The sequence below is a fragment of the Garra rufa genome, chromosome 5, assembly GCF_049309525.1.
Source record: "Garra rufa chromosome 5, GarRuf1.0, whole genome shotgun sequence".
Taxonomy (NCBI): Eukaryota; Metazoa; Chordata; class Actinopteri; order Cypriniformes; family Cyprinidae; genus Garra; species Garra rufa.
In genome coordinates this window covers 14455175-14466512 of record NC_133365.1, presented here as the reverse complement: position 1 = coordinate 14466512, position 11338 = coordinate 14455175, and the positions used below count along the sequence as shown (strand labels likewise).

General features: G+C 34.4%; 1 protein-coding gene across 1 annotated transcript; it reads left to right on the top strand.

Moving 5' to 3' along the window:
* Nucleotides 1–467: 467 nt before the first annotated feature.
* Nucleotides 468–10821, top strand: poc5 (POC5 centriolar protein homolog (Chlamydomonas)). Its single transcript, XM_073840200.1, has 13 exons — nt 468–558; nt 2368–2451; nt 2570–2702; nt 3269–3349; nt 3456–3631; nt 4681–4857; nt 5002–5106; nt 5631–5810; nt 7332–7497; nt 9036–9178; nt 10124–10240; nt 10397–10573; nt 10669–10821. Exons 1-13 carry the CDS (start codon nt 556–558, stop codon nt 10813–10815), a joined length of 1689 nt encoding a protein of 562 aa, XP_073696301.1. The 5' UTR covers nt 468–555; the 3' UTR covers nt 10816–10821.
* The last annotated feature ends 517 nt before the right edge of the window (nt 10822–11338 follow it).

Genomic DNA, 11338 nt, shown 5'->3' with positions numbered 1-11338 from the left:
TATCAAATTCCTTATGATCCTCAATTCCTAGTAATTCCAGAAATGTTTTTAAACATCAGCTGATAATAATATTTAAGCCCATTTCTAAGTGTGATGTTTATGACAGTGATAATGTGAACTTTTTTGTACAAAACGTCTACTAAATGCTTAATAAATTATAGGAAACTTTGGAAGAGTTATTAAGCAAAGCCTCATAAGCAAAGCAAAGCAATACAAAAAAGAAAAAACGAATAAAGGTAAAATTTCGGAAGATAAAAAATAGACTTGTTTGTTAACGTTGTTTGACTCCATCAGGTATTTTTTGCAGTTGTGCGAGAGAGTTCATGCCAACAGAACAATACAATAGACGCTCCCGCGTCCTCTATTACTATGGAAACTTTCTACCCAATCACAATAGCCAAGACAGACGTGCCACATTTTCAACCAATCAAATAGACTTTTACTGAAGCAACTAGCAGTTTGAAACAGTGCTTTTAACAGTAGAGTGGGTTCTTGCAGATTGAAAGCTTACGTTGTGTTGACAGAGGAACAAATATCTTCAAAATTCTCACTGAGATGGTAACGATCGTACCGTTTTATCTCTCTACCGCACTCCACACGATGCTTAGCAGATTTAGCGCAGGAAGTCAATAGGAGGTTAGCACAGCGCTAGTATGGTGCTTCAGCAGGAACTTAGGTTGCACTTTTGTTTCAGTTCTGCGACTGACTGTTAATGCCTGCGTGACAACAAGTCAGTCTTTGACTTTATACTATAATATATGAACATTGTAATGAACATTAGCAAACAAAAACGCTGCTGAGTTAAATGTTGCCTTTAGTCGAGAAATCACTGCTGCTGAAATAAACAAACGTTGCACAGTTCGTTAGACCTTCAACTAACGTTAGTTAATTGTTCTGTAAAACATTATGGTGGTTTATTTTTAGTATTTTGTATGTAAATAATACTTTTTAGCTGATAGATCGAGTTGTCTTAATCGGTTTCTTTTTAAGAGTTAAAAACCTTATAACTCTTATAAAAAAAATATATATATATATATATATATATATATATATATATATATATATATATATATATATATATATATATGTATATGTGTGTGTGTGTGTGTGTGTGTGTGTGTGTGTGTGTCCCTGGACCACAAAACCAGTCACTAGGGTAATTGTTTTTAAATTAAGATTTGTCATCATCATCTGAAAACTGAATACATAAGCTTTCCATTGATGTATGGTTTGTTAGGATAGGACAGTATTTGACTAAGAGACAACTATTTGAAAATCTGGAATCTGAGGGTGCAAAAAAATGTTTGAGAAAATCACCTTTAAAGTCCAAATCCAAATTAAGTTCTTAGCAATGCATATTACTAATCAAAAATTAAGTTGTGATATATTTACGGGAAGGAAATCTACAAAATATCTTGATGGAACATGATCTTTACTTTAGATGATTTTTGGCATAAAGGATTTTGACCCATACAATGTATTTTTGGCTTTTGTTGCAAATATACCCGTGCCACTTAAGACTTAAAGGAGTAGTTCGCTTTCAGAACATAAATGTACAGATAATGTACTCACCCCCTTGTCATCCAAGATGTTAATGTCTTTCTTTGTTCAGTAAGGAAATTGTTTTATGAGGAAAACGTTTCAGGATTTCTCTCCATATGGTGCCCCCGAGTTTGAACTTCCAAAATGCAGCTTTAAATGGCTCTAAACAATCACAGCCAAGGAAAAAAGGGTCTTTTCTAGCAAAACAATGGGTTATTTTCTAAAATAAAATTACAATTTATATACTTTTTAACCTCAAATGCTCATCTTGTCTAGCTTGGCAAGACAAGCATTTGAGATTAAAAACTAGTATATAAATTGTAAATGTTTTTAGAAAATAACCGATCACTTCGCTACATAAGACCCTTCTTCCTCGGCTGGGATCATTTAGGGCCCTTAGAAGCTGCATTTAAACTGCATTTTGGAAGTTCAAACTCGGGGGCACCATAGAAGTCCATTATATGGAAAGAAATCCTGAAGTGTTTTTCTTAAAAAAACACCATTTCTTTACAACTGAAGAAAGAAAGACATAAACATCTTGGATGACCAGGAGGTGAGTACATTATCTGTAAATTCTTGTTTCGAAAGTGAACTACTCCTTTAAGAGGTTTTGTGGTCCAGGGTCACATGTACATATACATATACATGCAATGATACCTTAAAGACAGGTGAGATTAAACAGTTTTGAAGTAGTCGGGAAATAGCTATGAAGTAATCACGATTCCTTAAATTCAAGAAGAATTGGCTCTTTTGGTCTATTTGAACTTAAATGAGTCATTTAAACATTATTATATGTAATGCATCCTCATTCATTCTGGACTTCAGATGTCATCAGATGAAGGGGAGCAAAATAGTCCAGTTTTACCAAGAGATTCAGACAGAGGCAGCTCAGTTTCTTCTGCGCTTCAAGTGAGTTATCATATCCACCATCACAAAAAAATCACTAAGATATATGACTGTGATTTTCTGCAATTTTTGACAGTTAAAAGGACACTTTGAGATTGTTCCTTCTCTTTCAAAACTTCAGGATGAGTATGAAGAACTTCTGCGGTATGCTGTTGTAACTCCTAAATATGAACCGAATTTCGCACCACAGCCATTGAGTACAAGTCAACTCTCCAAAAGTTTACAGCATACTACTAGAAGAGAAACCACTGCAGGTAGGCCTCTTACTAATACTTAGGAGGTAATAATGCTATATAAATCCAAATTGCAGACACTAATATTGTAAATAAGTTTTGGATCGAGATCTCTGTGGATGTAAAGTAGCACACTTCCAAAGGGGCCACAAGAAGGCTTAAAAATATCTAAATTAAGTCTAAAAAGCTGAACTAATCACTTAATTTGTTCCCTTAAAAACTGCTATTTTTAATTATAATTTACAAAATCGGAAGTAATTTAACTGTTTTTATAAATCTCTAAAATGTTCTGTCAGGTAGAAATATAAAAGACATTTGTAAATAAAAAATAATAATTAAAAAATTTGTAATCGCATGTAAATGAGTGTAAACCACTTGGAATTATGGAATTGTATTATTTTGATTATGTATCATTTTTCATTTTATTATTATATAGCCAAACCTTGTCTCTGTAAATATAAAATAGGCAATTTTTTCATAATAGTAGAAGTATTGGAAATATTTTGTGAGGCTTTCAAATTAGTCTTTGACAATAGAGGGCCTTGAAGACTAAAAGGTTGAGATCCACTCTCTTTGTTTTATTTCAGATAATAAAGGGCACTCAAGCAACAGAGCTACGCCAACTCCTTCATTAGAAGAATCCAGACCACCAAGTCGAGCATCTGAAGGTAACATCATGAAGCCATTTGAATAATTTCTCAGCTCTCTTGTTTTCGACTCCAATTACAATGTAGAGTTCGAACTATCTGATTTATAATATTGCTTCTACTTCAGGTGAGAGCATGGCAAACAGGTCCGTGTCATCTGAGGAAAGATCAGCAAGGTCACAGACTGGATCAGGACGAAGCAGTCCTGATGCTCTGGCCACCGTCATGACTGAGATGTTCATCTCGGAGGAGAACCTGAACAAGTTGGAGGACATTTTGGACACCTGGAGCACAAACCTAAAGGTTAGTTTAGAATTACATTGCCGTTTAAAAGTTTTGAAACATTAAGATTTTTAATGTTTTTTTTTTTTTTTAAAGTCGTCTCTTATGCTCGTCAAAGTTCAATTAATTTGATCAAAAATACAGAAAAATAATAAAAATATTGTAATTTAAAACAACAGTTTTCTATTTTAATTTACTTTAAAATATAATTTATTTTTGTAATGCAAAGCTGGATTTTACTCCAGTATTCAGTGTCACATGATCCATCAGAAATCATTGTAATATGCTGATTTATTAGCAATATTGGAAACAGTTGTGCTGCTTTAAAAAAAAAATTGAAACCTGTAATTTTTTTTCAGGATTCTTTGATAAATAAAACGTTAAAAAGAACAGCAGTCTTTACTATAACTTCTTATCAATTTACCACATCCTCTTTCTTCTTCTGACCCCAGAATTTCCAAAATTGATTATAATCATGTTACACTGACAGCTGGAGTAATGATGCTGAAAATTCAGCGTTTCATCACAGGAATAAACTCTGTTTTGAAGTATATTAAAATTAAAAACCACTATTTTAAATCGCATTAGTATTTCACACAAATACACAAAAACCCACACACAAATAAACACAGGCTTGAAGAGAAGAGACTTCTTTAAAAACATAAAAATTTTTTTACAAATCCCAAATTTTTGAACGGCAGTGTTTGTATTGTAAGTTACAAGGTTATTATAGTTACCTAAAATTTAAACCTAAAAAAATGTCATAAAGGAAATGTTAATAGAAATAAAATAACTGTTTTTCATCTAGTTGTCAAGGCAGCATTTTGTACTATCATTTAATTAGAACTAAGTGATTAAACTAAAACTAAAATAAAAATTAATGAAAAATGTATAAACATATTTAAGGACAACTAATAAAAAAAAAACACAGTAAAAACTTTAAAATAAAAAAATGTAATAAAAATAAAAAGTAATATTATTAAACTACAGTGATTAAAATAACACTGTTAGGCAGTGTTTTCCTTCATGCCATAATGCATTTTAGGAATTTCTTTTTGTTCTGTGTGCAGAGTAATGTGATGATGGAGCTGAGGAAGTGGAAACTGGCCTTTGTGGAACAGCACAGACTGGAGCTTAAGAGGGAGAGGGAGAAACATGCCGCCCATATGGCTGCTGTAAATGCTGAGATGGATGGTCTCAAAGACCTGCTCAACACCTACAAGATCTCTAACCAGAGAAAAGATGAGGTGCATACAGATATTGAGTCGAAGTGTTTTTTTTTTTTTTTTTTGAGCAAAATTCAAAACATGCGGCTCTGTATCCATTTTTAACAGGCTGTAAGTCTCTGTTTTCCAGTTTGTCATCTCCTCTTTGACCTTTGTCATCTGCAGGTGATAGCGAATCTAAGCAGGGCGGTTGACAGGCAGAGGGAGAAGCTGGAGCTGATGAGGAGTTTCACCCAGTGGAGACTACAACATTGTGCTGCCAGAGAAGAGGTGAGACAGGGCAGCTCAGACTGACAGCACACACACACACAGGGCAGATGTTTTTCAGACAATGTTGTTTACTCATGTCAGACTGATACAGATCAGACAGGCTTATGTTTTGTGTTCATTTTGTCTTCTTGGTGAAATTGCAGTTTTGCGAGGTATCTGCATTTAAAGAGATAGTTCACCCAGAAATGAAAATTTGTCGTTTACTCACTCTGAAACCCACTCATAAACCAAACTCTTATTCGTTTTGCATTTTCAAAAATAAGAGCAGCAAATCAGCATATTATATTGACTTCTGAAGGATCATATAACAATGGAAACTGGAACAATGGCTTCTAAAAATTAATCTTTGCTATCACAGGAATAAATTACAGTTTAAAACATATATTAATATTTTTAATTGTAATAATACTTCACAATATTAGTGTTTTACTCCATTTTTTAATCAAAGAATTCAGCCTAAGAGACTTATTTATTAAAAAAATAATTATAAAATATATATTTCAATGGATTTCTCTGTGTTCCAGGCCAATGGGGTCCGACTGGCTGAGCAGCACTATCATTTGCAGCTCAAGAGAAAGGTGTGGGCAGGCTGGCACTCGCTCATCCAGAACAGGTGGCGGGACCGTGTGGAGAGAGCATGTTGTGCCAGAGCGGAGGACGTCTGCATGCAGCTCTCTACAGACTACGAGGCCAAGATGGCACAGGTGAGTGGAGCCCATGCTGCAGTTTTACCTTAAGTGTGGACATAGAGTTGAGGTCTGTTGAAGATGTTTACATACAGTCCACGATAGAAAATAATAGTTGAATTTATAAAAATAACACCGTTCAAAAGTTTGACTGGCAAGACGGCCGCGAGCGGAAACCCAAACAGTGTAAGTGAGTTGTTCAAAAACTTTCTTTTTTAGTAAACTCTGTGTACACAAACAATGTTCTCAATGCTCGAGTTCATGTGTAGAGACCCAGGCGATACTTCGAGCAAAGTTTCATGGTGTGTCGAGCCTTCTTAAGGCTTAAGGTGTTGTAAAAATATCGATTTTGATGCACTCAAAGTTATGCCCCTAGTATTCCCATTCACCGGCCATTGACCACAAAACGAAATCATGGTCAATCTCAAAAACGGCTCGTTTGTTGTAATTATGCTTTTAGATATAACTTTGTCTCGATTACAGTAAAAAAAAATCAGCCCAGGTTGCATTTTGGCAATAGTTATCCTTTAATACTGTGTTACCTGAATGATCCACAGCTGTTTTTTTTTTTTTTTTTTGTTTGTTTGTTTAGTGATATTTGTTTACGAGTACCTTGTTTGTCCTAAAGAAAAACTGCATGCTGTTCTTCAGAAAAGTCCTTCAGGTCCTACAAATTCTTTGGTTTTCCTGGATTTTTGTGTATTTGAACCCTTTCCAACAGTGATTGTATGATTTTGAGATCCATCTTTTCACACTGGGGGAAACTGAGGGACTCATATGCAACTATTACAGAAGGTTCAAATGCTCACTGATGCTTTAGAAGGAAAAAATGGTGCATTAAGAGCTGGGGGGTAAAAACTTTCAAACATAATGTGTATACTTTTATTTAGCCTAAATATGATATTTCTTCATTTTGTACTGCTCTACAAAGGCAACAAAATATAGTTACATGTTTCCCAGAAGACAAAATAAGTTAAATGTACCATAACCTTCGAATTCAGAAAGTTTTCATCCCCTGGCTTAATGCATGGTTTTTCCTTTTGGACCATCAGTAAGTGTTTGAACCTTCTGTAATAGTTGCATTTGAGTCCCTCGGTTGTCCTCAGTGTGAAAAGATGGATCTCAAAATCATACAGTCATTTTTGGAAAGGGTTTAAATACACTAAAATGCTGGAAAACCAAAGAATTTGTGGAACCTGAAGGATTTTTCTGAAGAACAGCAGGCAATTTAACCGTTCAGGACAAACAAGGGACTCATGAACAACTATCACTAAACAAAACAAAACACAGCTGTGGATCATTCAGGTAACAACACAGTATTAAGAATCAAGGGGATGTAAACTTTTAAATGGGGTAATTTTTCTAAATTTAACTATTTTCTCTTGTGAGATATCTTATTCAGGTCAGTACTAAATAAACAATAACCTACATTTTGTAAGATCCCTCTTATTTTGGTAAAATAATTAACCTTTTGCAGATTCTGAGGATGTAAACTTTTGATCTCAGCTGTAACAAAAGTTTTGTGATTGTGTCTGTCAGCATGTAGAGGAGCTCCAGAAAGCTCAAGCTGAAATCCACAGGCTGCACACGGAGCGTGAGCGCTATGAGGACTCTATGAAGAAAGCTTTCATGCGTGGGGTCTGTGCGCTCAACATCGAGGCCCTTAGCATGTTTAACACCGGAGAATCTGGGAGACTGGACCATGGTAAGATAATAGATAGGTTCGGCTCAATAACAGTGGCAATTTATAAAGGGATGATGATCCAGTTTAACATGACTGATTGTTACATATTTGAAGTACTGGTTATGACTAATACTCATATATTTACCTTATGCAAAAAATGTTTGAATGTAATAAAACCTCTGAACATTAGTGTTAAAAACTGTGAATTTGACAAAAGGTAATTTCTAAATAATTGAATATACCCTAGGCATGGCTGCTAAATCAGGTTGATAGCAGTGACAGCTTTCTAGCCTCTGGGTTTCTAGCACTGCATCTTAATCAACCTTTTCCCTTCTGCTGTCCCATGTGTAGCTCATACTGTATACATTAATTATTATGAAATAAGCAGTAAAGGTAGACAGATGTCTTAGGTGTGTAAGGTTAAGGTGTGTAATTTTATATTTTTCTGTAAAAATACCTTTTCCAGGGTGTGCATACAACTATAAGCCAGTCATTAATTGTAGTTTTCTTAAACAAACAGTAATAGGACAGTTTTTAAGGAAAACAATGTCGTGCCGCACCGCATCCAGTGTAGACAGCATAATAGGTTCTAATGTCATTTGTCACGTCGTGCCGCGCCTCTCGCGTCCGGTGTAGACACGGTGTTAAGAAGTCTGCTCATCAAGTCTGCATTTATTTGATCGAAAATACAGAAAAAAAACAGTAATATTTCAAAATGCTATTACAATATAAAATAATGGTTTCTGTTTTAACATATAATTTTTTCCTGTGATGCTTAGCTGAATTTTCATCAGCCATTTCTACAGTCTTAAGTGTCAAATGATCCTTCAGAAGTCATTCTAATATGCTGATCTATTATTAGAATGATCTGTGTTGGCAACAGCCTAATATTTTTTTGGAAACTGTGATACTCTTACAGGGTCCTTTGATGAATAAAAAGATAAAGAGAATTCAGAATTCATTCATATCTTTTCTAACAATATAAGTCTTTGCTATCACTTTCTATCAATTTTACACATCCTTGCTGAATAAAAGTATTATTTCTTTCAAAAAAAAAGAAGGACTTTTAAACAATGGTGTATATTGTTAGAAAAGATTTCTATTTTAAATAAATGCTGTTCTTTTTAACTTTTTATTCATCAAAGAATCCTGAAAAAAGAATCACAGGCTCCAAAAAATGTTAAGCAGCACAACTGTTTACAACGCTGATAATATATCAGCATTTTAGAATGATTTCTGAATGTTCATGTGACACTGAACACTGTAGTAATGATGCTGAAAATTCAGCTTTGATCACAGGTATAAATTATATTTGAATGTATATTAAAATGTTATTACATTTTTTTCAGAATTTTTGATCAAATAAATGCAGCCCTGAGCATAAGAAACTTCTTTACACATTAAACATTAACAATCTTACTGATCCCAAACTTTTTAACAGCAGTGTACATGGTACCATTTTCTTTTTTTTATGTTAACAATATAATTTACAAAGAATCAAACCTTATGCAGTATCATCAGTCTAGCCTTCAGTTTTTATTTATTTTTATTTTTTTTAGATGTTCCATTTCAAGGGGATGAGCCAAGCAGCAGCTCATTGGCCAATCACCTTCCACGGACTGTCTCATCACGACTCAGTCCAGTTGTTATGGAGAGTCCAATACAGCTAGGCCCCTCCCACAGTGTTACAGAGGATGTTGAGGTAAGACATGCAAAAAAAAGATAGTTTGAACCCAGCAGTCATGTTTAGCACCACTGTTTTTATTGATATAATTGAAAATTCAATATCAAGCTTGATGAAGAATCAGTATGAGATTGGAGTGTTTTCTTTTTTAATGTTTTTATGTTAATGCCATTTAATTGTCATAAGTCAACCTATAAAGTGTACATTTGCATGGCCAATATTACTATACATTACCAATTTAAAGAAGTCTCTTCTGCTCAAGCCTGCATTTATTTGATTCAAAATAAAACAAAGGCAGTAATATTGTGAAATAGTTTTACCATTTAAAATAACTGCTTTTTATTTGAATAGATTTTAAAATAGAATTTATTCCTGTGATCAACGCTACATTTTCAGCTTCATTACTCCAGTCTTCAGTGTCACATGATCCTTCAGAAATCATTCTAATATGCTGATTTGTTGTTTAAGAAACATTTATTATTATCAATGTTTAAAACAGTTGAGTACATTTTTTCAGGATTCTTTGATGAATAGAAAGATCTAAAGATCAGCATTTATCATCAGTAAAAATCTTTTGTAACATTATACAATATACCAATAAAAGCTTGGAAGTTTTAGAAATTAATACTTTTATTTAGCAAGAATGCTTTAAATTGGTCAAAAGTGATGATAAAAACATGTAATGTTAGAAAAGATTTCTATTTCAAATAAATGCTGTTTTTCTGAACTTTCTATTCATAAAAAAACTACTCTAAAAAATTCTACTCAGCTGGTTCAACAATCATAATAATAATGTTTTTTTTAGTACTGTCCAAAACCTTTTGACTGGTAGTGTATAATCTATATAAGTAAAAAAAAAAATATTTAATAGCATTTTTGTGTTTTATAAATTAAAATTTATTCCTAGAATAGTGTCAGAATAATGCTTTTAAATTACTGTTTTATTTATCTCTCTCCTTTCAGGAACATTTTCTCTCTCAGCCTAGCTCAAGCACTGGCCCAAGAGCAGAAACTCTTTTCTCAACCACAGTGGTGAATTCTTCCGATCCACCAGTGGGCAGTACAAGCTCCTTCAGACAGGTACAACATGTGACTGCAAGCATATTCATGATTGTTTGCTGAACCTGTTTCTAAACTCCCTTTCAAAATGGTTGTGATTACATTTATATATTTGTGTATATTGAATGTTCTGAGAAAATGACTTGCTTTTAATGCCATTGCTATTCTGTTCTTTAGACAAGCGCACGGATAGTAACAGCTGGCAAGCAAAAAGCCTCAAAGACAGTGACTGCTCGTTTAACAGGTCGGGCAGAGCATAACCGGACGGTCCGCCCATCTACAGCCCTCCATGTCATGGGGGTGGCTCCTCCCATGAGTTCAGTTGTTGTGGAAAGACACCACCCTGTCACTCAGGTATTAAGAAACTTCCCCACAGTCGAAGTACGTGTGATGATATCAAAACATCAAACAATAATGCTCATTCAGTTTCCTTTTTTCACCATTTACAGCTCACTGTTGGCCAGGCAATGGCAGCCAAGTTCCCTCGCTCTGCTCTTCAGACTCAGACTGTCTCCAGTAGCAAGAGCTCCTCCAGCCAACCCAAAGGCCCCTCCTCCTCCTCCTTTCACATCCACTCCATCAAAGTTGTAGACTAACACACACTCACACACACTCGTTCATTTATATGTCAGGTCTTGAGTCTAGATATTGTAACTCAATAGTATTTGATTTGTTAAGTTAAAAGGCTTTGAATTAGATTAAATGGACAGTTCACTCAAAAATGTAATTAATTACTCACCCTCATGTTGTTCCAAACCTGTAAGAACATAAATGAAGATATTTTGATGAAATCCGAGGTTTCTGACCCTGCTTAGACAGCAACTGACACATATGCTTTGTGGTACTCTCGTGAACGCGTGTCGAATGACACCAAAGAGAAGAAATTGTTATATAAAGTTATTTTTGCTGAAAAAAAGTATTTTCACAGCTTCATAAAATTACAGTTAAACCACGTTACAAGGACTATTTTAACGATATCTTTACTACCTTTTAGAGCCTTGAACGTGTCAGTTGCGTTGCTGTCTATTAAGGGTTCGAAAGCTCTCAGATTTCAGATAAATATCTTAATTTGTTTTCTGAAGATGAACGTCTTACAGGTTTGGAATGACATGAGGGTGA

Bases quoted from the DNA above. Each gene is read 5' to 3' on its own strand.
- poc5 (XM_073840200.1), top strand. The intron at 9,179-10,123 runs GTAAGACATGCA...CTCTCCTTTCAG, and splicing joins GTGTTACAGAGGATGTTGAG to GAACATTTTCTCTCTCAGCC. The intron at 10,574-10,668 runs GTATTAAGAAAC...CACCATTTACAG, and splicing joins GACACCACCCTGTCACTCAG to CTCACTGTTGGCCAGGCAAT.